Source organism: Oryctolagus cuniculus, chromosome 21, assembly GCF_964237555.1.
Source record: "Oryctolagus cuniculus chromosome 21, mOryCun1.1, whole genome shotgun sequence".
NCBI lineage: Eukaryota > Metazoa > Chordata > Mammalia > Lagomorpha > Leporidae > Oryctolagus > Oryctolagus cuniculus.
In genome coordinates this window covers 19,477,565-19,503,616 of record NC_091452.1, presented here as the reverse complement: position 1 = coordinate 19,503,616, position 26,052 = coordinate 19,477,565, and the positions used below count along the sequence as shown (strand labels likewise).

The 26,052-nt window shown below is 48.5% G+C and overlaps 1 protein-coding gene across 3 annotated transcripts in view; it reads right to left on the bottom strand.

Annotated features, from left to right (window-relative positions):
- GRK3 (G protein-coupled receptor kinase 3) overlaps positions 1-26,052 on the bottom strand; it is a 133,316-nt gene that overhangs the window by 95,352 nt on the left and 11,912 nt on the right. For all 3 annotated transcript variants that reach the window (XM_051835476.2, XM_051835475.2, XM_070066046.1), the window contains exon 2: positions 11,255-11,331. In XM_051835476.2, coding sequence (XP_051691436.1) covers positions 11,255-11,331 — 77 coding nt within the window. The remainder of the gene's footprint in view (positions 1-11,254; positions 11,332-26,052) is intronic.

The following is a 26,052-nucleotide window of genomic DNA, read 5'->3' as shown; positions in this document are numbered from 1 at the left end:
GTGCGCGTGCGCCCACCTGTATGTGTGCATGGGTGTAAGTGCACATGTGTGCTTTCATGCTGGTCTCTCAGTTTGGGTTTCTGCCAAGAGGAGAGATAATGAGTGAGGCTTTGGATTTGTTCCAATGGGGGCGAGGGCATGTGGCATGAGAAATGATCACTAGTAAGATTTAGTGACCGAACAGCTGGAAATGAAATGGGTAGAGCTCTGGCCGTGCGGAGGGGCGGAGGTCACTCAAGGGAGGACACAAATGAGGATGCAGGAGATGGACAGCAGCAAGTCAAGTCCAAGGCCAAAACTCTGTCCAGCAGCCTGCCAGCTGGGGTTAGAGTACACCCACTCCATCATGGCCGCTGGGCTGCTCTGTCTCAACATTTTGCCTTTCAGTAAGTAAGCTGGTTTCTCTTATAAATAATCTAAGGGAGTGTACTTTATAGAAATTATTCATTCCCCTCAATCATAATAGTGTCCCTTTATCCAGAGTTTTGCTTTCTGTGGTTTGCTGTTACTTGTGGTCAACCACAGTCCAAAATTACAGCACAGCGGCTGTTTAGCGAGACACAGAACACATTCACGTTAACGGTTCTGACAGCGCCCTGTCATCCTGGTCCTACCGCACTGTCAGTCACGGCTGTCCATCTCTCGCCGTGCCCAATTCAAAACGCAAACCTCACCACAGGCGTGTGCAGGAAAACACAGAGCACAGCGTGGGATCCCAGCCACTCACATCCGTCAGGGGTCCTGGGACCTGCCCGTACGGAACACATTCCCACTGCGCGCACCTCACACGGTCCGCTTGTTCCCGGACGCAGCTGGTTTCCCATCAGGACAGTTATGAGAGACAGACTGCCGTGGACGTTTGCACGCCACGCCGTCTCACGAACGCACACTGTCACTTCTCTCTGGGAAACACCCAGTAGCACACCCCTTCCAGCTGCTGTGTTGTGTGAGGAACTGACCCTTGGACGGATAGGGGTCAGTGACATACTGCTCAGAAAACACTGACATAGGGGCCGGCGCCGTGGCTCACTAAGTTAATCCTCTGCCTGCAGCGCTGGCATCCCATATGGGCACCAGGTTCTAGTCCCGGTTGCTCCTCTTCCAGTCCAGCTCTCTACTGCGGCCCAGGAGGGCAGTGGAGGACGGCCCAGGTGTTTGGGCCCCTGCACCACATGGGAGACCAGGAGGAAGCACCTGGTTCCTGGCTTTGAATTGGCGCAGCACCAGCCGAGGCAGCTATTTGAGGAGTGAACCAACAGAAGGAAGACCTTTCTCTCTGTCTCTCTCACTGTCTATAACTCTACCTGTCAAATTAAAAAAAAAAAAAAAACTGACATAGACATCCTAGCCTTCTCCATATTTGTGGCTATCATCCACTGCTTTCCTAGGCACATAAGCAGGGAGCTGGATCGGAACTGGAGCGGCTGGGACTCGAACTGGCGCCCATGTGGCCTCCCTACGCCACAAGTGGTGGCTTTATTCGCTGTGCTGCAACTTCAACCCCCAGCTGAGTTATTTTTCAAGTGCGTCTGTATTTGAAGTGGGTCTGCTATAGGCAGGAGATGGCTGAGATGAAGTTTTAACCAAACTAATGATCTCTGTCATTCACTCAGAATATTCAGACCACTTATACTTAAATAGGTATCAAGATACCTATTTAAATTAAATCCAAGTTTAACATGATCCTAATTAAGTTTTTATATTTATTTGAGAGGCAGACAGAGCGACAGATCTGGTAGCTGCTGGTTCACTCCCCAAATGCTACAATGGCTCCGACTAGGCAGGTCAAAGCCAGGAGCTGGGAACTCAATCCAGGTTTGTCACACAGGCAGCAGAAACCCAGCACCTGCGGGAGGCGTCACCACTGCCCCCCAGGGTCTGCCTCATCAGGAAGCTGGAGTCAGGGGCTGCCGCCGTCGGCAACGGAACCCAGGCCCTCTGATCTTTACTTGGTGTCTTGATCACCAGTCCAGACGCCAACCCGACAATGGTTGCTCTTAAGGTTAAACTTTCAGCCACACTCAAAGCAGTGAACATTTCCAAGAAAAATCTTTCTTGGGAGAGCAAACGCATCTTCCAAGGTAAAAACATTTGCTTCTTTAAAAAGGTGTCCTAGTTTCTCTCTTGTGCTCCAAATGTTATAAATAGTCTCTGCGAGGGACTGGCTGACTCTCCCTGCCCAGGCTTGCCTTGGGATTTCTCTCCTGACCCACACCCAAAACAATCTTTTCTGTCCATCGGCCAGCAGAAAGCTATCAGGGTGGGAACCAGGTGCTTGGCTTCACGCTGCTCTGAGAGCATGGGCAGGAATGCAAAGGCGGTGTGAGGCTATTCCTGCAAGCAGCCGCGACGCGAGCCCAGGGACCTTCATTCCAGCAGCAGCAGCAACCGCATGGCCTTCTGTCCTCAACTCAACCTCGCCTTGGCCTTCTGGCGTGGGGGGAAAGCGGGGAAAATCTTAACTGAGAACCAGCCGCCATCTTTTTTTTTTTTTTTTTTTCTTTTCCTTTTGTTTCTACCTCGGTCACATGAGGTCCCTTCCCCTGACAAATGCTCCCACGCTGACCTCTCGGTGGAACTTTGTCCAGCTGAGAGCAACCAACTGGCTCAGAGAGGAAAACCCCTGTGGCCCCATTCAATTCTGCATCGCTTATCCACGCCTTGGTGGAGGCTTGCAGCAAGGGAAAGAGTTAAAGATCCATTTAAGCTTTCAAATGGCAGAGATAAACACTTGACGAAGCACAGCTAATTGGATTTTCAATTGAAAAGGCAATGCAGCAACAGGCAAGGAGATCTGGGGAAATGAGGGTCGCAGATCCTGACGTCTCCAATTGGGTTTCCTAATGAAAATGCTGCCCACAGAACAAAGGCACCAGGAAAGAGAGAAAAGCTGTTACTTAAAAACCTACTGGCAAGGCCGTCTTCTTAGCTGGCATCCGGATTCAACCAGAGCCTGGGTAACAGTTCCTACCTAGTGCCTAGCCAGGGTCTGCCCAGGCTGGGCAATGCCACCGGCCCCTGCAGCGCGGCCTCCCAGACTCTGGGGCAAGGGACAGGAGGAGGATGAAAAGGCTAAGCCAGGTGTATAAGAACACACGGCTGTCTTCTGTGTTTGTCTTTTAAGTCATCATTCCACTTGTAAGGGCAGCCATAATTATCACGTCCAAAAAGAAGAATTCGAAAAAGCTACTGGGGTGACACAATCCTTTCACATCCACCGCTCGCTGGACCCCAGAGGGACGCCGGTGCGTGAGCCCCCAGGCCCAGAACGGCAGGCTGGCAAATCGCTCAGCTTTCAAATCGCTGCCATTTCACTTTTCCCGAGCTCTTCTGCTCCCGCGGCTGATGGGAGTTACTGCCATTAGTGTAAGAAAACTGTGCCTTGCTACGCAGTACACACGGCACTGAGCGTTTTATATGCCAGGTAAAATGACACACGAGCAAGTCTGCACAACTCCCAAAGAGGCAGGACCTGGCCAGGAAGCCAGGAAAGGCTCACGTGAAGACTAGCACGCGTGGGCCGTCTGTCCTTCCTTCCTTCCCTGGCACCTTTTATTCCTTTTCCGTTTTTCTTTTTCACTGCAATTTCTTGATTACTTTTTATGTTGGTCTCAGACATCATATGATCTCAAAGGGCATTTACCTAGAACCAATGTGAATGTTTTATTGGGCATCCGGGCCTATATTTCTCCTAATGGGCATTTTCTATGAACTTCATAGACAATGAACTTGGCCCCCAGTAAACTTATCTTTTCATTGCAGCTTCCATGAACTTTTCCAAGGACCCTCATCCACTTGCCACGGACTTTGAGAACAAACAAGTATGTGTCACTATGGAAAGAACACGCTAGTAAAACTGAAATTGCTACCTCACAAAGTCCTTTTCCTGAAAAGAAAGTTCTAAATATTCCCTAAAAAAAAATCAAAGAGACGTAGGTACGTCAGAAGTGCTTATTAAAAATTTTTCGCCGGCGCCGCAGCTCACTAGGCTAATCCTCCGCCTTGCGGCGCCAGCACACCAGGTTCTAGTCCCGGTCGGGGCGCCGGATTCTGTCCCGGTTGCCCCTCTTCCAGGCCAGCTCTCTGCTGTAGCCAGGGAGTGCAGTGGAGGATGGCCCAGGTGCTTGGGCCCTGCACCCCATGGGAGACCAGGAGAAGCACCTGGCTCCTGCCATCGGATCAGCGCGGTGCACCGGCCACAGCACGCCAGCCATGGCGGCCATTGAAGGGTGAACCAACGGCAAAGGAAGACCTTTCTCTCTGTCTCTCTCTCTCTCTCTCTCTCACTGTCCACTCTGCCTGTCAAAAAATTTTTTTTTTCATAAGCATACAAAAACACTGAAAACAAGCAAAGCAAAAAAGAAAACATTCCAGGATTTTAAGATACCTTTTTCATCCACTTCAATGAACAAGGCTGCCAATCTTTTTTCTGATGTATAACATTTGGGCTTGAAGTGTTTTATGCTTTCATAGGTAAGAGATGGTGAAAACCAAGACCCCTCAATAAAGCTGGTTGTACAAAAGTTAAATGTTGCAAAGACTTTTTCTACCAAAAGTCATCTATCAGACACCAAGTGATTTCAGACAAAGTCAAACCAGTCGTGTTACAAAGTGAAATGCCTTCCATAGCTGTAATGTGCCTTAATAGGAGATTAGCCGTGATGACCTTCACACACGGTAAGGCCATTTGCAGAATCCAAGTCTTCTGCATCTATTTTGGGGCCCCCTTATAATTTGAAACATGCCCCTTTAATGGGAGCGAGTGTGCACGGAAGCTAAGTAGATTGTCCACAGACAGACGGAATTAACCACAGGCCATCTCCTCCCCACCACCCCCCGCCTTGCATATGAGGAAATTACAATTTCAACAGAGCTTATGGAAGGAAAATAGTAACCAAACAACGTTAACTGTAACCGATTCCCTGATGCTACTGTCTCCTCAATAACCAGCTGCCCTTTAAAACCAACCAAACTAAGGACACTAGGTCAACACTTCAACCTGTCATTTTAGCGGACAGCAAATCCGGAATCCACCTAACGATCTCTGTGAAGACACAGCATTTCCAGATATGCAGGCAGAGGAGGAGGGAAGGGGCTGTCAGGACCTCTCCGTCCGGAACACGGGCAATTAGAAACGAATTAAGCTTTACCTTGCTCTGCCACTTCTGTACCGCTGCACAACAAACCTCTGTGTGCACAGTACCTGCACAACACCTGCTCATTAGCTCACGGCTCTGCAGGTGCGGGGCTCAGGTCACCTGAGCCGAGTTCTCCGCCTGGGCCTCACTCAAGGAGCCCACCAGTCCCCCTTATCTGGAGGGCTGGGGGAGGAGGGTGAGTGCCTCCAAATTCCAACTAAGATGGCAGAATTCAGTCGTGTGTGGCTGTAGAACCAAGGGGCCTGCCAGCCAGAGACATTCCTTAGCTCCTGGGGAATACTCAGAGTCTGTCTCTCACAGCCCCATCTACCTGCAAAGCCAGCAACATGGCACGGAGTCGGTGGGGCACGTGCCCTGTGGAGCTGGGAACACAAGTCCCTCCCAAGTGCGCACCTGCAGGATGCAGACTTGGGAGTGGGACTGCCGCCAGATGGAGGAGACCCACCGCTTTGTTCTTTTCAGTATTTTCTGATTAACGCTATGGTGCATATTTTATTTTTTTTAATGTGCTTATTTTCATTTTATTTAAAGGACAGAGAGACAGAGACAGACAAAGGACTATCTTCCATCCACTGGTTCACTTTCCAAGCACCCACAACAGCCATAGCTGGGTCAGGCTGGGCACTCAATCCAGGTCTCTCTTGTGGGCAACAGGGACCCAAGTACATGCCACCTCCCAGGGTGTGCATTCGCAGGAAGCTGGGATCACAAGCAGAGCTGGGACCTGGGATGGAACTCGGGCATCCCAAGCCTGAGGCAAGTGCCTGCCCGTGAGCTCGTGACTTGAAAGGGTTCGTGTGAGTTGATTCAGCCCAGACAACAACCTTCATCACATCTACAAAAGCCTCTTTAACCACCTTACTCCTGGGACTAGCACCAGGATGTGAAGGTCGAGGGGTTCGTCTTAGAACTCTGCCGACTCCACTTGCCTTTCCTACACGAAAGATGCATATCATCTCTCCTACATCATATATGCTGTGTATACATATTAGGCATTTTCTAATTTGAGAGTCAGAAAAAAGGAAACAGTTCCTTTCTGCTTGTTCACTCCCCCAGTGCCTGCAATAGGTAAGGCTAGGCTAGAGCTGGAGCCCAAACCCAGGAACTTAATCCAGGTCTCCCACATGGGTGGCAGGAATCCAATTCCTTGAGCCATCTCCTGCTGCATCCCAGCGTCTGCACGGGGAGGAACCTGGAGTCAAGAGCCAGAGTCAGACTCTGATGTGGGACACAAGCACCTTAACCAGCAGGCGAAATACCCACTCCTAAACTATTTAAAGACCAGCCCTAACTGGTCAGCAAGATTAGAAAATGCAGAAGGAATAACACACTTAGAGAACGCTTATAACTCCCTAATAACTGATTCAGTCAAAGATCATTCATGACACAGAAATGAAGATGAGCTCACTGCTGGGTGAGGGACTGGATGGCTGACGTACCTGGGCAGCCTTGACAGAGGTGACGCAGGGACACTGTGCCACGTCTCCTGCTGAGAGCCGAGGCTCAAGTTTATCACGCCGTGAAGAGTGGTCACCTTATGAGAACTATGAGCAGAAGTGCGATTCAAAGACCACCAAGCAGTCGCAGATGGAAAAGTCCAGAGTGCGGGACACTCTGCGACATGATGTACCCCACTTCCTCCAGTGCATGCAGGGGGTGGCCTGTTCTGGGTTAACACGCATCCTTACCAATTCTAACAGTGAACCAACACTTGCATCCCGATTCCAAACACAGAGTAGAGGACTGGTTCTGAATCTGAAATACCTGAATAGGGACTGGGTATGAGCATAGACCAAGAATCAATACAAACCTCATTGGCTGGGATAAAGGCGCTGGCATTCTAGAAGGAGTTAAAGAAGCACTCATGCTTTATAAGAGATGTACACAGGGGCAGAGCTAAGTGCGATTTGCTGATTAGCTTTAAAACGTTTCAGCAACCACAGAGGAGATAGGAGAGAAAATGCTGCAAAACAGTGAATTTAGGTGATGAGAAGTGTGTGTGCTCACTGTGTTAGCCTACTTTTGTGTATGGCGAGAACTATTTCAGAAAATCAATTCCATTTAAGAGCTTCCATTCACTGAGCCTCTGCTGAGAGCCAATCCCTGTGCAGAGGGTTCCACGCCCACCCCTGCCAACCCACACGACAGCCAGGAGCAAGGACTATGATTGGCCTCACTTCCACAGATTCAAAAAAAAAAAAAAAACAAAAAAACAAAATAAAAACTAATGCAATAACAACCACTTCAGGCAGAGCCCATGGGGCTGCTCATCTCTCACCATCTCAGTAAAGCCTCAGAGGCCAGCAAATGAGAGACCTGCACAGCCAACAACCCCCAAGCCCCGCTATGGCCAGCTGCATGGAACCAGGAGAGAACAGGAGTTGACAGGCAGGGGCTGGGGGCGGGAGAGAAACAACAGAGTTCCAGGAGAGCAGGAGGGAGGAGGGGAGAGGAGAGGATGGGGGAAGGGCCAGTCCCATGAGGAGCAGGTGGAGCAGATGGGAGGTCAGCTGGGAAGGACAGTGCTGGACAAGGAAGGCAGAAGAGGACCTGCAGAGCCAGACTAAAGGCATGCCTCCCCTCCCCTCTGCCATGGCCCACCCTCCCCCTCCCCCAGCCCCTACCGCTACACAGAAAGTGAAAATGCTACAGGGCAAAAACAGGGGCCAGCCGGACAAGCCCTGGACGCCATGGAGAGGCAGAGAGGCAGAGCTGTGTCCAGCCCACTGACCCCGCACCATCTCTCCTAGTCGATTGCTTAGTCTTGCCGTTGACCATGACCTTCCAAGTTTCTGCCCCCAGTTTGCCAACCAGAGGGAAGGCGAGAAGGAACTGCTTTCCTTATGTGTAAGCAACTTTCAATTCTCTTAAGAGCGTGAGACACAACTCACGGCCCATTCGCACGCAGCGAGACTACACAGCTGAAGCAAGCTGACCTGGCCAGAGCGACGCAGCAGGGGCTCCAGGCAAAGGCCCTGGGGCCAGGGTCATGTTGGTTTAAGGCAAACAGTGGAGGAGACAAGTTTGGGGGCCCTGTGTGTCCTGGGGAGGGGAGGGGGTGGCAATGGTGGACAGGAAAGGGTTACAGAAGGGAGCAGGGGCACAAGCACAAAGGAGATGTCTTCAGTCTTCCCTGTGTCTCAGAACCCGGGAAGAGGGGGCAGGAGGGAAGGCAGGCTTCTCACCATCTACCATTGTGTCTTAACAGTAGGAAGCCACCCGCTTAGATCCCAGGAAGTCTTTCCTTTCCTAGCGGCACCATCACAACAGCCCGGAGGTGGAAACAACCCAAATGAGCCCAGCGGCAGCTCGGCCAACACACCATGTGGTCTGCAAAAAGGCATGAGGCTGAGATGCCAAACGCAAAGGACCACACCGTGTCTGGTTCCACGTATGCAGAGTGGCCCACAGAGGCAGAAAGCAGATTCCTGGCTGCCACGAACCAGGGAGAAGGGAGAAAGGGGAGGGGCAGAGTTTCTTTCCAGGGTGATGAGAATGCTCTCAAATGACACTGTACAGCTGCAAAACTGTGAATACAGCAAAAGCCCCGGAACGACATCTTTCAGTGGGTTGATTCTACGCCATGGGAAACAGATCATGATAAAGTCAAAGTATAAATTTAAAAACTTCTTAACTAGCAAATAATTCCCACGACACAAGAGTTCCTCTCTCTCATTACCATGATAGCTTTATGTTCTGGTTTTCAGCACAAAAGCAGAAGCGAAGGAGAGCACTGGTATAGATAAGAACAAAAGCCAAACCCTCTTAGCTCATCTGCTCCCCAGCCAAATCCTGCCGCTCGGCACGACAGGGCCCTGCGTGGGGCGGGACCACTGGCTGCTTGCCCGCGTTCTCCTAGAAGCACACACAGGCCACCTCAGCTGCCTCGCCAAAGCACCTCAGCTGCCCTTGTTTAAAAATTTATTTTAAAGGCTAAGGGAGAGGGAGAAGGAGAGAGAGAGAGAGAGAATGAATGAATGAATCTTCCATCTACTGGTTCACTCCCCAAATGCCTGCAATACCCGGCTGAACCAGATGAAGCCAGGAGCCCAGAACTCAATCCAGGTCTCCCACTTGAGTGGCAAGGAACCTTGTACTCGAGCCATCACCTGCTGCCTTCCTGGAGTGAGCCACAGCAGGGAACTGGAATCGGGAGCAGAGCCAGGACTCGAACTCGGTACTCTGACAGGGAATGTGGGCGTCCCACGTGATGTCTTAACCGTGGCACCAAATGGCCCACTCCTATGTCATCCACCTTGCTAGCTCCTGTGCTTCTCAGCTCATCATGGAGGCCTCGTCCACTGAAGACTGCCCTCGCGGCCTGGCTGATTGCAGAGCGCAACGTGCATCAAAGCTGTCCATACCAGTTTCTTCTTGATGTGACTGTCTATCAAGAGGGCCCACAATTCTTTAAAACTCCATCCAGTTCTTACCCAGCAACCTGCAGTGGTACATTTCACATTCACTGTTTCCTTATCAATAGTCTTTACAGAATTATCAGATTAAAGAAGGGGAACTGGGAATGAGAACAAGTCACTTCCCCTCCCTGTGTCTACAGCTGCTCATCTGTAAGCAAACGGGCAGCCCGGGAAGGGCATCAGGCCTCGAGTCTAACACACTGGTTAAGACACCTGCGCCCTACAGCCAGTGCCTAGGTTCAAGTTCTGGCTCCTGACCCCAGCTTCCTGTTAATACAGACCCCGGGATATAGCAGATGATGGTTCAAGTGGTTGGATCCCTGCCACCCGTCTGGGAGGCCTGGATGGAGTTCCCAGCTCTGGGTTTCGGCCAAACCCAGTCCTGGCCATTGCAGGGCAGTGAACCAGTCGGGGAGAAGCATGCACACATACACACACACAAGCACACACACTCACTCTCTTTCTATCTCTATCTCTCCATGTCTCTAATAATTTTAAAAAGAAAGGAACCCATTATTATCTCAACAAATACCCAGTCTCAAAGAGATCTGTGTGCCTGTGTCTATTAACCAGGCAGACAGAACCACAGTGGCCCCAGGGGGTCACAGAGGATTGGCTCCAAAACCCCCCAAACCTGCAGATGCTCAACTCCCTTATACCAGGAGGCAGTACTGGCACAGGACCTACACCCATCCTCCTGGGTACCTTCAATCACCGCTACATTTCCTATACTATCCGTTACAAAGCTGCGTATACAGTCATCTACTGCATTCAGGAAATGACAAGAAAATGCCTGTGCATTTTCAGTACAGTTTTTAAAATTTTTTAAAAGATTTTTTATTTGAAAGGCAGTTGCAGAGAGGCAGAGGCAGAGGGAGGGAGGGAGGTTTTCCATCTGCTGGTTCACTCCCCAAATGCCCTCAGCAGCTCAGGTTGGGCCAGGCTGAAGCCAGGAGCCCAGAACTCATCTGGGTTTTCCATGTGTGGGGCAGGGCCCAAGTGTCTGAAGCTGAATCGGAAGCACAGGTGCTGGGACGCGCACAGGTGGGCATCCCGGCTCACAGCTTAGGCTGCTGCGCCACGAGGTCTGCTCCAGAGAGCTTCTGGTTGCTAAGCACCCGATCCCCTGATTTGAGCAACCCCTAAACTGTCTTAAGACCCAGAATCAGGGCTGCCATAATGGCAGAGCAGGTAAAGCCTCCATCTGCAGTGCCAGCAACCCATACAGGCACCAGTTCCAGACCTGGCTGCTCCACTTCCCATCCAGCTCCCTGCTAATTAATGTGCCTGTGAAGGCAGAAGATGGCCCAAGTGCTTGTGCCCCTGCACCCATGTGGGAGACCCAGAAGGAGCTCCTGGCTTTACCCTGCCCAGTCTCAGCTGCTGCAACCATTTCGGGGGAATGAACTAGCAAGGGGAGTTCTCTCCCTCCCTCTAACTGTGCCTTTCAAATAAGTAAATCTTTAAAAAGAAAAAACCCAGATTCCAACTGGTGAGTTTCCTAATGCCTATTCACAAGATGCACTACCAGGAATGCGCGCCAGCATCGAGTATCGATTAAGCACCTGAGGTTTGCTATGAAGCCCCAGGGGCTGCGCTGATACCCGCTGTGTTATCACGGGACATCACTACTGGAATGACAGGGCACCAGGTGAGCAGGCAACGGGCGGGACTTACCGATTTTCTGATTGAAAATCTTGTCAAAGGTTATTTCATTTCTCTCCTGAAGGTACTTCTGCATCACACTCCGGATACTGAAAGAAATGAGTGACACATTGTGATCAGCACAGGCAGCACCATGAGCAGCCATCCCGAAATGAAGAGAGACCCTCTCTCCACCTGGAAACTGGATACCTCTTCTCCTGGGAGTCACCTCCCCCCGCCCCACCTTACAGGTAGAGACTCAGCTACAGACAAGGACCTAAGGACTTTGAAAATCTACCCTCCACATCACCACTCTCCAACACACACACACACACACCCTATAGACAACCCTATACATGTACACACACACAACCCACAGACAACCCTACACATGTACACACACACCCCACAAACAACCCTACACATGTACACACACACGCACCCCAAACTCTGCCAATCAATTAATGAGCTTCTTCCTCAAACAGAAGCAAAACTTCTCTAGACATAGGATTATTCCGAAAACTCACATTTCTATACACCAACAATGAATCATGAGAAAACATAATTAGAAGAAAGATTTTGCTTGCAAGAAAATAAGAAACATCAAACACCCTGAAGTCAATCTTTCAAAATATGTGCAAAAACTACAGGGAAAAATTACAAAATCATACTGAGATATTAAAGAAGGTTTTAACAAACAGAAAGATACACTAAAGCAATGAACACAAAGATTTAATATTGTACAAATTCAAAGCCTACCCAAATGTATCCATAAAACCCAACATCATCCCTATCAACATTGCTACAAGGTTTTTCATACAACATAGAAACAGATAAGCTCTTCATAAAATGTATATGAAACAACACAGGATCAAGAGTTGTCAAAACACTTCTGAAGATAGATACATACCGGGCTCATCATGAAGCTCAAGTAATTAAGATAGGACAAACAAACTGATCAATGAAATTGGACAGGAATCATATCAACTGAGCCACACAGGCATGGAACTTTGCTCTGTGACAGCAGTGGCAAGACAGGAACGTGGGGGAAGGATGGATTCTTCAGCAAGCGAGCCCAACAGGGATCACCCCCGTGAGGAGGTGGAACACGCAGTCTCTCAAGCCCTGACAGTAAGAGTGGGCAGCGATTTACCGCCATTACTTTATTCTTTAATAAAAAAATAAATAATTGAAGTATCACTCCTCTGTCATCAAACACATTTCAAGCTTCCTGTCAGATGAGGCTTTGACAAATGCAGACCCCTAGGAGCTACTCTCCTCATCACAGGGAGAACACCTCCACACCCCAGATGGTGCCCCCTCCCCACCTCCCACCACGCAGGCAGCTGCTGACCAACCGGCCATGCGTAGTGTGTTTTACACGCTCCAGCTCCAGTGTGTCATCTAAAGACAGTTATACGTGTTGCCTTCTGCGTCTGGCTCCTTCCACCTGACAGGAGTGAGCTTCGTCCTCACTGCTGTGTATGTAAGTATTTAGCTCCTTTTTAGCGCCAAACAGTATGCCATTGTCTGGCACTCCACATTGTTTACCCACCAATCTGCTGCTGACAGACATGGGGTTCTTTCCAGTCCAGAGCTTTTCTAAATCTGTATATATGACATACAAGAAACCTGTATACCTGAAAATGTTTAAAAATTTACAAAAATTCTTTCACATTTAAAAACAAGTTAAATCAAAGAATTTAAATAGTTCTAATATCATTATTTAAAATTATAAAAGCTCCCTCTAGGCATTGGTTTAAATGCATGGCACAGATACTAATACATTCTACTTTCATTTTCTTTTGCTTCAAATTATTTCCTAGTTTCCTTTGAGATGTCTTCCTTGCCCTACCAGTTATTTAGTCCTGTGTTGTTTCATTCCCAAATATTTGGAAATTTCCAGTCACCTTCCAACTCCTGAACTTTAACTCTTGGGTGATTCAGTTCTTTCAGGATTTGTTGATATTTGCTTTGTTGCCTGGAACGTGATCTGTCTTGCTTAGTATTTTATGTACATTTGAACAGACTGTGTGTGCTGCGGTTGCACGGACTAGAAATGTCAGCTGGGACAAGCTGGCTGATAGGGTTGTTAAAGTTTGCACATCCTTTCTGAGTTTCTATCTACGTTTTCTAGAAATTACTGAAACCGAAGGTGGTGAAATCCCAAACTCTAATTATGAGTCTGCTTCCCCCATTATTAATGCTGTTTGTGTTACACATTTTATAGCTCTGCTGTTAAGTATATGAACATTCATGTAACAAAATGATCCTTTTATCATTAGGAAATGGGTCTTCTTCATGCCTGTTTATAATCTTTGTTAAGATTATATAACACCTTCAGATGTTAATCAAATCACTTGCTTTCTCCTGGTTCCACTGTATATGATTTTTTTTTTTTTTTTTTTGCTTTTAAGTATCTATGCCTTTCTATTTAAAATAGAATAGCTGGATCTTACTTTTTCAGCCTACAAATGATCTCTGCCTTTTCATTGAGATATTTCAACAACTTGCATTTAGTGTGATAGTGCATACAGGTTTAAGCTGATAATTCCACTATTTGTTTTTGTATTTTCCCATTTATTTTTCCTCTATCCTTACAGATACTTTGAGATATAATTCACATTGCACATGGCACTATAAGTATAAACTTGGTTGTTGTTGTTGTTGTTGTTGTTATTGTTGTTATTGTTTTAATTTTCATCCATTTAAAAGGCAGAGAGAGAGAGAGAGAATCTTTCATCCTCTGATTCACTCCCAAAATGCCTGCAGTAGCCAGGGATGTGTCAAGCTGAACACAGGAGCCAGGAACTCCTTCCAGGTCCCCCACATGAGGCCAGAATGAACCATCATCTGCTGTCTCCCAGGATGCATTGGCAGGAAACTGGATTGGAAGTGGAGCAGTCAGGACTCAGACTGGCACTGCAATACAGGATGTGGGCATCCTAAGCAGCGGCCTAACCTGCTACCCCGCAGCTCGCACCCCTGCGTGTGATTTTTAGTAATCTTACAAAACCAACATCTCAATGCAGTTTTTTAGTTGAAAGGTGGAGATACAGAGAGACAGATTTCCCTTCTGCCGATGCACTTCATAAACGTCCCCCATCAGCTGGCGCTAGGCAGGCCAAAGCTAGGAGACCGGATTGAGTTCACATGGCCAAAGGAACCCAGGAAGTTGAGCCATCACCCGCAGCCTCCCAAGAAGGCCCAGCACAGGAAGCTGAAACAGGCAGCCACGCCGAGACCTGAACTCAGGCACTCCTACGTGGGATGTGGAAGCCCCAAGCAGCAGCCTGGGCCAAATGCCTGCCCCACCGGTGCAGATGTGAAACACCTTCATCAGGCCAGGAAGTCCCCCATGCCCATCAGCATTCAGTCTTCATATTTCTGCCTTTTCTAGAAATTTCGTGTATGTGGAATCATCAGACTTCAGTCTTTTGTATCTGGCTTCTTTCCCTTTGCATAATCTTCCAAAGGTGCCTCTAATTCTCCTGTTCTGCTGAGTAGAATTCAGGGTATAAATACTCCAGATTATTCATCCATCCATTATTCAATACACCTGGGGATTGTTTTCTGTATGGAGTTATTATAAATAATGCCACCCACTGGTCTGTGTGGATGCATTTCTCTTAGGCACATACGTGTAAGAAAATTAACTAGATCACATGATAAATATATGGTCTAAAATTTTTTTAAGAACCTGCCAAGGAACAGGAGTTGTGGCCCAACAGGTGAAGGCACCATTTGGGACACCCACTTCCCATACTGGAGCACCCACTGAATCCCGGCTCCTCTGCCTCCAATCCAGCTTTCACTAATGTGCCTGGGAGGCAGTAAAGGATGGCCCAGGTGGGAGACGAGGATGGAGCTCCTGGCTCCCAGCTTCTGCCTGGCCCAGTCCTGGCTGCTGTTGCAGGCATCTGGAGAGAGAACAGGCAGATGAAAATCTTTTTCTCTCTCACACCCCCCACACACACCCCCCCCCCCCGCTTTTCCTCTCTTCCTGTCACTCTGCCTTGAAAATAGTCTTTAAAAGAAACTGCTGAGCTGCCTTCCAACGCGGCTGCATTTCACAGTGCCATCAGCAAATCAGGCAAATCTCCACAGCCTTGAAACCACTTAGCATTGCTGGCGTGTTTGTCTCAGCCCTTCTGCTGTGTGTGAAGTGCCAGCTAGGGCTGTTTTAACTTCTGTGCCCTTAATGAGTGATCAGCCTACACAGTTGTGTGCGTGCTTGTTGGTCATTCACGTATCTTCCGCAGTGAAACATTCAAATATTTTCCCGTTTTGAGGACTGGGGTCTTACTGAATTTTAAGAGACACATACATATATATTTTTATTGTTTTTGCTCTACACACGCAACTATGTTAACTGAACTAAAAGAAATATCTTTTATAGTCAACCTTTTTATTATTGTCGGGGCTCTTCATGCATTTGTGAGGGTCCCAGTGTCATCTGTTATCATATACCTGCCTAAGCTTAGAGTTTTCTGGAACATTTCTAGTAGGGCAGGCTGGCTAGCAAGGAATCATCTCAGCCCTTATTTCTCTAAAAGCATCTTTACTTTGCCTTCATTTTGGAAAGTTTTTTTTTTTTATTTTAAACTGGGGGTAGGATCCCAGGTGGGCAAATTTGTTTTGTTTGCTCCCAGCACTTAACGATGCTCCACTGTCTCCAGCGTGCATGGTTTACGTAAGAACTGTGTTATAATTTTCATCTCTGTTCATCTGTATGTGTTTCTTTTTGGATCTGACTGCTTTAACACTTTCTCCTTATCTTTGTTTTCCAGCAGTTTAACTACAATGCAACTAGAGGAGTGATTTTTTTTTTTTACCTTGTCATTTATTTTGCTTGGGATTCTCCAGTTTTATTAAATCTGCCATTTCTATCTTTCACCAATTCTGGAAAATTCTCAGCCACTTTATCTTCATATATGTATATACACACATATATACATACGTACATATATATGTGTATATATCTGTATCTATAGATATAGATATAGAGAGAGAGAGAAAGAGAGAGAGCGACACCTGCCCTTTCTTTCTCTTCTCTTTTTGGTACTCCAATTATTCGTACGTTAGACCATTTGCCGTTCCGCAGCTCTCAGACACAAAGCCCGACAGTCCGCCTACAAAGCCAAAACTCCAACCCACGGGAGAATATCTGTGGTAAAACCATACATTTCTGAAGGGCAAAGGAATGAGTAGCACACGACTCCCAGTGAGCGGGCTGAGAAGGGACAGGAAGAGAAGCAGTCTGGGGGTGGCGTGGACAAGCAGCTCAGAGCAGGGGAAGCACTCGCAGCTCCCTGTTCTCGTGCTGGCCGAGGGCTCCAGAATGCCGATGACAGTCCTGACAATAAGTGAGTGGACAGGCCAGTGACCGCGCACAACGCAACGACACGAGCGCCAGGAACCAGGCGCCAGCGCCTTCAGCACATGTAAAGCCCGCTGTTGGATCACGGCAGGCATGAAGCGAATTCTGAGCTTCAGGAAAGGTATGTGCGAGGATGAGGGTTTACTTTTCAAACAAACCTACAAAACACGCCCTAAAAAAGGAAAGCTACACTGCCACTGTGGCAGGGATGGCCCCATCACCAATCACAGGACGCACACCTACCAGCTGCGGCCCCTGCACGCACTTGTATCTCACTAGCCTAAATCACCCAGCCTAAATACGCTCCTGCCTGTCCGTCGTAGCGGAGGGAATACATCAGAGCGTGATGCTTTCGGAAATTGCTACCTCCTGCTAAAGTGTTTAAACAGCAGATGCTTCAATACAAGTGATATAAAAGAAAACTTAGATATTAAATTTTTCATCATCTCTCAAGTTTGAAACTGTCAAGCTCTTAGGGAGGCACGCTAAGCTCCTCTGAGTCAACTCTGCTCCTGGATGATTCCTACTCAGTTCCCTTTGAGGAATCCCAGCCTTTCCCTCTCTGTCGGTGAATCACACGCCACGTCTACTTTTCTTTTCTTTTCTTTTTTTTCTTGACAGGCAGAGTTAGACAGTGAGAGAGAGAGAGAGAGAGAGAGAGAGAGAGAGAGAGAGAGAAAGGTCTTCCTTTTTCAGTTGGTTCACCCCCAAGTGGCAGGAGCCAGGTGCTTCTCCTGGCCTCCCATGCGGGTGCAGGGCCCAAGCACTTGGGCCATCCTCCACTGCACTCCCGGGCCACAGCAGAGAGCTGAACAGGAAGAGGAGCAACTGGGACAGAATCCAGCGCCCCGACCTGGACTAGAACCCGGTGTCCCGGCACCGCAGGCAGAGGATTAGCCTAGTGAGCCGCGGTGCTGGCCGCCGTGTCTACTTTCTCATACTTCATGTACTAGGATCAGGTTTTCACCTGGTGTGACACTTTCCCCCATGAGCACTCTTAGAGGAGTGTTCAAGGAACGTTCTGGAAACCTACAGCTACCAAAGTAAGCACTTCACTCCCTATTCCGTTCTGAGTTGCCATTTTTCCTTATCTACCTCTTGGATACAACTCAAACTATACCTTTCCTATAAAGGTTAATTAGATTCTTGCGTATATACTTAATCAGAATCTTTGGAGAACTTTTTATTGAAAAAGTTTAATTTCCTCTCAGAAATCCACTCTGCTGATATCTTCATTTTTGTCTTCAATTATGGAGGATTTACATCCTACTTTCAACTTTACTATATATACTACTCTATTCCAATCTGGATTTTTAGTATCTGACATGTATTAGTTATCACTTCAAAGAACATATACACAAAAGTAATTCAAGATGGACCACAGATCTAAATGTAAAGGCTGGAACTACAACATTTCTCAAATAAAACATATGAAAAACTCCTTTGTGACTGGGGTAGGCAAAGACCTCAGACATGACAGCAGAAGCATAAACTGTAAGGGAAAAGCCCATACATAAAATTAACGACTTCTCTCTTCCTTCAGAGAATGCAAAACCAAGTCACAGGTGCAGAGAGAACACTGGCAAAACATTATCTGGTTAAGGATCGGTAGCCAACATATAAAAAGACGTCTAAAACTCAAGAAAACAAGCAAGCCAGCTGAAAATGGTCAGATGATTTGCACACCTCCCTGAAGACATAAGCCAAGGAGACCGCTCAACATCATGCGTCGTTCAAGTCCCGGCTGCTCTGCTTCCCACCTAGCTCCCTGCTGGCGCACCAGAGGGGGTGGGGGCTGCTGATGACTGCCCAAGGACCAGGGTTCCCACCACCCACAAGGGACACCAAGGCAGAGTTCCTGGCTCCTGGCTCCTGGCTCTGGCCTGGGCCAGCCCCGCATGCTTGAGGACATCTGGGAAGAAACCAGCAGATGGAAGATTTTCTTCTAACTCTCCATTACTCTTTCAAACAATTTTTTTAAAAACAAAAGATTTTTAAAACACAATACACCATAGGGCTGGTGCATTCTGGCACAGTGGGTTAAGCCGCTACTTGCAATGCCCGCGTCCCATATCAGAAGGATCAAGTCCCAGCTGCTCTGCTTCTGATCCAGCTCCCTGCTACCGTGCCTGGGAAGGCAGAAGATGGCCCAAGTACTTGGGTCCCTGCCACCCGCTCGGGAGACCTGGATGGAGTTCCAGGCTCTTGGCTTCAGGTGGGCCAAACCCCAGCCGTTGCAGGCTTTTGTGTAATAAACCAACAGATCAAAGATCTCTCTCCCTCCTTCTGCCTATCAAATAAAAATGAGAATAAATATTAAAAATTTTTTTAAAAATTTAAAATTCACGTATTTGAAAGTCAGAGTTACACAGAGAGAGAAGGAAAGGCAGAGAGAGAGAGAGAGAGAGAGAGAGGTCTTCCATCCGCTGGTTCACTCCCCAGGAGCTAGGAGCTTCTTCCGGGTCTCCCACGTGGGTGCAGGGGCCCAAGCACTTGGGCCATCTTCTTCTGCTTTCCCTGGCCATAGCAGAGAGCTGGATTGGAAGTGGAGCAGCCAGGACTTGAACTGGTGCCCATATGGGATGCCAGGACTGCAGACAGCAGCTTTACCCTCTACACCACAGTGCCAGGCCCCTAAAATTTTTACAGCATTAACAAGGCCTGTCACTTTACCCAATGCCCAAAGTCATTAGCATACTGCAGGAGCATTTCCACAGGACACCCCCCCCCCCACGCACACACACTGTACCCTACAGCAGCCTTCCTTGCATGGCAGCCACACTGTATGCTTTCACGGCCCCCAAAGAAACAGGCTCTTTCACAGCCCGACCATTCTGTAAACACCACCCCCTGTAACACCATTTTTATTAGGAAAACCTCCCCCATCACCTTCCAATGTCCAGGAAGCTCTCACCAACTCTATAGAAGCAAGCTCTCTCCCTCTGGTCCACTGCCTCTCGGAGAGCATCGTCCCGTTTCCCACAATGCACTTTAACTGCTGCCATCTCCATGTCTCCCAGTGCACCTGTGAGCTCCTGGGGGCCACCAGCCATCATCGGGGCTCCAAACACCCCGCTTCAACACCAGCTCAGGCTGCAGGCCTCAGTGTGTCCTCACAAAGGCCCACAAAGGAGGAGATGCAAGAGAACTGTTTTTCTGAATAAATTGCATGAAATGTCATCACCTACGCATATTCCTGTCAGTTAGGATGTGCTAAGGATCCACCACCAGTCTGAAAATACTCTGGCCACAAGAACACGGCAAGATGAGCGAGACTGACACATTAGCACCACAGGCTGGCCTGAGAAGGCGTCCTGCCATTAATGGTGTTCACGGGGAGACAGTAAGAGGGGTGCTAAAAAATGTGATACCCCACCAAAAATGAGCTCTACTCTACACTCCTGAAGCTGGTAGAAGCTTCCTGCCATGACCCAGAGTTTGCACATTAAAATGGACTCAAGGATTTCTCATCTCAAACTGCTTTAAGAATCACATCTTTGCCACAGCTGTCTCTACAGAGACAAAAGCTTTGGCTATTCACCACATCTAAGAGGGTACTGAAGACACATACTCCTTGAGAAGACAAGACCACGGATGCATTCCAGAGGCACACACTGCATCCAGGCTGTGATCCAGGCACTAGCAGTGCACTGAATCCCACCCTCTCCCTGCCCGGAAGGAGCCTGTCTGCAGAGGGGGTGGGGACAGAGTAAACAGGCAGTGCCAGTGCAGTGTGGCACAGACGCTCACCCGGGGCAGCTACAGGGTGCTATGGAGCCCAGTGCCATTTGGCTGAACTACAGCATTTGGCAAGGGGCAAGCAGGAAGCAAGAGAAAGAAAGGGGACAACACATGAAGGCCCAACAAGCCACATCAGCCTGGGCCAAATGACCACACAGCAAAACACAACGGCCGTGAACAGAAACAAACAAAAGCATGCAGAGAAAGACGCCAGGCCAGAAACGGTCTCCCCTTTTGGACTCGCGTATTCTTCTAACTCTGTGAGAAGAGTTCTGAACCACCACCCTTGACATTAACGTCCAGCTCTTCCAGGCAGAGAGGCCGACTCACGGGAGAGAACTCGCCGGCGTTCCTCAACACCCGAACACAGTCCAGGCCTCCCGCGTCCTCCTCCCCTGGACGTCGCAAGCCACTCCGGCGTCTTAGTGAACACTGGCTGGGCAGACAGATGCACAAAGCTGAGAAGTAATCCCCGGAAGACCGCCCACGATAACTGTTCTCCTACAAACTGAGCATCCAAAATCCAACCCTTCCCGAGCACCGACCCAACACCACAGTAGGAAATCATGTGCGACACCACGGCCAAAGTGCAGGTGCACTGGACCCACTGCATAAAATTCCCTTCAGCCCGCGTGTGTATGAAACATCGGTGATCTCATTAAGATTTAGATCCCAGCCCCAAGAGATCTAGCTATTGACACACATTCCAGAGTCCAAGGTTATCTGAAATCCGAAAACCTTCTGGTCCAAGTCATTTCAGATAAAGGACGCTCAGCCTGGACTCATCTTTCAGTTTGGTTTGTGATGCCTTTTGTCACGTGCTACAGTTCCATTTGCACCATCACATCCATTCGTCTCCTTGCACATCTGGGGACTACATAGGAAAGCCGCCCTCTGTACTCCACAGGAACAAACGTTCATTATCTCAGGTTGTCACATTTTTAATATTTGTTATGATTATCTCATTAGACACTCTGGAATTTATTTTTGTACACATGCCGAGGGATTACAACTTTGCTATTGGTTATATACCACCTTTCTTTCTTAACTCAATATGCCACCTTTACTCAAACCATAGTTGGGCAGATGGATAGACATAGATACATAGAATAATACATAAATGGATGATAGATCAATACATACACCTATTGATAAATGTTTGGGAAGGCTGAAAGATGGATAGAAAAATCAATAGATGATAGATGGACAGATAGACAGATGGATGGATAGACATATAGACAGATAGGTGATAGATCAATAGAAGGGATATGAATATTCGCAGTTTTAACTGCTACACCAGTATTTCACACTTGGCATAGCAGATTCCCACTGTTTCAGTTTTCAAAATCCCAAGGCTGATATTTGCCCTTTTTGTCTTCTAGATGAACAAGGATTCACTTGTCAGGCTCCTTAAAGTTCTCATCGGATTTCAAACTCGAATCCACACTGGTGTGAGGTGAGCGGACGTCTCTGCAATGCTGGGCATCCCAGCCAGTCACCAATTAGAGCTCTCTTTTTATTCAGAATTTTTTTTTTTACTTCTTTTAGTAAAGGTTTTTCTTCATACTGGTCTCACTGGCAAGTACCACCATGATGCCTGGTTGAGACCAGCATGTTAGAAAACACTTCTTTTAAAGAGTTTGAAATGCTTTGACATTTTAATATTTTAATATTCAATTTAAAAATAGAAAGCTGTTAATGCTAATAAGAGACTCACACTGCAGCGTTTCATTAGATGGATAGCACATCTTATGTAACAGGGCTTATTCTCCCGAGAAGCCTGAACCTTAGCGCCGTGATTTACTAGATAACCGTTTCTGAACGAGGCTCAGTTGAAGCCGACTCTCCTCGGGGAGTGAATGGGCACAGTCTCCCAAGCTCGTACTTCTTACCCTGTGCTCTCCCTTTGATAGCCTCCTTGCAGGTTTTTCGTTCCTCCCCGGGGAAGGCTGCAGGTCCAGAGGTGGTGAGCCCGTCCACACTGGTTAGAGTACCCGGGCCTCTGCCTGCACATGAGCTCTATGAGTCCCCTGCATCTTTGCAGTTAGTGTCAGGGAGCCTCGTTTCACATTGTCTAGTGCAGTCTCCGTGAAGCACCTCCTCTCCCTCAGGCACAGCTGTCTGGGCTGCAGTGTGTTTGCACTGGTCTCAGATGCTGTCACAGGAGTCCCCAGGGTGCGCTCACACACCAGGGGACAACCTGGGACCTCATCAGCCCCACAAGAAGGCACCTGTGCCCTTCACACCTAGCCATCCACTTTATCATTGCTATTTCATTATTTATTTGAAAGCATAACAGAGAGCATGAGAGTGAGTGAGAGGGAGGAGATCTGTCTTCCATCTGCTGGTTCAACTTTCCAAATGCCTCCAACAGCTGGGGATGGACGAGGCCAAAGCCAGGAGCCCAAAACTCAACCCAGGTCTCCCATGTGAATGATGGGGAACTAAGCACCCGAGACAACCCCAGGTGTGCATCAGCAGGAAGCTGGATTGGAAATGGAGCAGGGACTTGAACCTGGACCCTCCGAGGTGGCACGCACATGACTTAACCACTCGGCCAAACATCGGCCCCCAACTTTTTTTTTTTCATTATTGTACAGATGGGCATTTGGGCACAGCAGGTTAGGCCACCACTTGGGATGTCCATGTCACCTATCAGAGTGCCTGCGTCAGGTCCTGGCCACACTGCTGCCCATCCAGCTTCCTGCGAACGCACACCCTGGGAGGCAGCAGGTGACGGAGTTCTTGCCACTTACACGGAAGACCCAAAAGGAGCTCCAGGCTCCTGACTTCAGCCTGGCCCATCCCCGGCTGTTGTGGTCATTTTCTCTCCGTGTCACTCTGTCAAATAAGTAAATCTTAAAAATTAACAAATACTTTTAAAAAATTTTCAAGCATGCCAAAGAGCAGAGAATAGCAAACCCCATTTGACACCTTGATAACAGTGACCAAGATTCTAGATGGCTACTTTTATTCCGGATTGCCCCTTTCTGCATTTGTAAAGCCAACCTCAGCACCAGTCCTCTTCCCCTTCCTGCTTCAGCATTTCCCTTCCCTAAGGAACCCAGCAGGGCCTCCCCCCCCCCCACCCCGGGAACAACAGTCATTTCTGAGCTCCGATGCCCAGGGTCCTTTATGTAGCTGGAGGGTCTGAATCAGGACCTAATCAAGAGCTACAGTTCATTCGTTCCAGCTCTTCAGTCCATTCTAACCCACAGGACGCCACCCACCGCGGTGACTTCAGTGAGGAACCCAGGCTGCGGACCTGGAGGGAGGACCCGGGGCCAGCTCTGCATGTTTCACTCCATTCCTCTACCTGCCTATTTCCTTCAAACTGAAATCTCGCTCTGAACAGCTCTCCCTGGGCTAAGCTCACTGTGCCGGCGGGGCTGCGTGCATCTGAGCGGGGCCTGTCTGCCTGCCTGGTGCTGCCTCCACAGGCTGCCCACGTGCCTGGGTCCACGACCTCTTCCCTCCACCTTCAAGGCTCACAAGGGCAGGGGACTCCCGTCTGTGTCCCTTGGGGGCCCACCCACATAACCCAGGAAAATCTCCTCGTCCTGAACTCAGCACATGAGTGGCCTTAATCCCTCTTACTGGGGAACATGCCCTCTTGGCAGGATTTGGGGATTGGGAGTGGACACTTGAGGGACCACTGTCCACCTGACCAGGATGAGTACCGGAATCAATCTGAGCTCTGACTGTGCCCCGCTGTGGCCAGTGGAAACCACTTCCCCTGCACTCTGGCTTTGCCGGACATGGTGCCCACCACAGCAACTGGAGAGCTCCTCGTTTGCTGACTCAAAAGATAACAGAGGGGCCGGCTCACCTCACTCCAGCCCTACCCACACCTGCATCAGGTGCAGCTGGGTGGGGTGTGTGCACTGTGACCAAACTGCAAATGTTTCTCAGACTTTTCAATGGCTGGAGCTGATAAGCATGTGTGTTTTGAGAAGAAGACATAAATTTCAAATGACTTTCCAACTCCAATTTAACCTTAAGAGGGTTCTTACTAAGTTTTTAGCTCAATCTCATGTATCTCTTCATCAATAGTTAAACTCTCGGTGCTGGGCCAGCCTTGTGGGACGGTTGATTAAGCTACCACTTGAGATGCTGGCATTCCGAATCGGAGCAAGGTTCAAGTCCCGGCTGCTCCACTTCCGATCCAGCTCCCTGCCAACGCGCCTGGGAAAGCAGCAGAGGATGGCCAAAGGACTTGGATCCTTGCCACCCACATGGGAGACCAGGATGGCATTCTGGGCTCCTGGCTTCAGCCTGGACCAGTTCTGATCGTTGTAGCCTTTTGGTGAATGAACCCAGTGGATGGAAGATGGATCTCTCTCTGTCCCTCACCCTCTCTTTCAAATAAACACATGAATATTTTTAAAATAAACACACACACTTGTGATTATGAACAAGGGGTTAAGCAGGTAACTCAAGGTTGAGATGAAGCCACGTGTTGCTGACAAGGGAAACCTGTAAAACCAGAAGAAGCAGCAAAGAGACACACGGAATCACAGATGTGGCCCTGGCAAAGGAGCCCCATCTTGGCACAAACCCAACAGCCCTTCCACAGAGGTTAAATATGCCACCCACCCCATTAACTTTTCCATTGCAATTAGAACGGACCATTAACAAGTATCGAGTTATGGGTCCACAGGAATTGACAAGTCTTTTCAAGGCAAGGCTTCCCACTTACCTACTGATGCAGAGAGAGAGAGAGAGAGAGAGAGAGGAGTTTTAATTTTGCTTTTGAAAATAAAGATGCGTCTGACATTACAAAAAGATGTTTGAAAACATTAAGAGGGCCTGGCAGGCAGCTTTTTAAGTTATAACACTGCCATCGCTCTTAATAACGATCCTGTTATTTCAGGTGAAATCCCTGACACCTCGTCGTCTGGGGAATTGCTCTCCATTAATTATTAAGTCAAAGCGTCCCATGGAATCATGCCGCTGGAGCACTGCCCGAGATGCCCGTGGCTGACAATCTTTCCAGAAGGACAACGCAAGTTCAAGCTGCGTTACTGATGCTGAGGCTGGCGGCATCGCCTCCCAAATCCAAGAACCTACTCTTCTTAGACTGAGTTCCTCATGGCAAAAGACAGCCTGCAAGTTTATGAAAACACACAACATCCGGCATCCAAAGACCCAGGTCTGGACTCACCCATGTCATTTATTTTATCAGCGTGACCTTGAGCAATGAACTTCCCCCTGAACCTTTTTCTATTTCCTATTTCCTCTGGCTAAAATAGGGATGATGGTTATTATGGGGCCATTTCCAAGAATCTCTAAATAAGAAAGAAAAATGTTAAAAAATTTAAAAAGCAGCAGCAGCAAGCCTGCCCTCTGTGAACAGTAAATCAACACAAGGGCAGGGAGATGGCAAGCGCCCCCAAGCTGGGCAGCCCTGGGATTGGTTTCAACACTGTTAGCAAATCCAGGAGAAGCCTGCCCTACCAAGGAGAACGGGAAATGTGCAAATATGGAAAGATCAGCTGTCACTGTCACGGAAGTCACCCACTGCCAGGAATTTCAGACACTCTGCACTCAGAATAAAGACACCCGAAGGAGAGATAACAGAGTCCCAAGCACTGGCACTGAACAGCCAAACCCCACAACCACCTGCCCATGGTCCGTGCTGGCCCCGAACCTTCGGAGGGTCACCCTGCTTCCCACATAGACAACCCGCAAGAGGGCACACTCTCGTTAC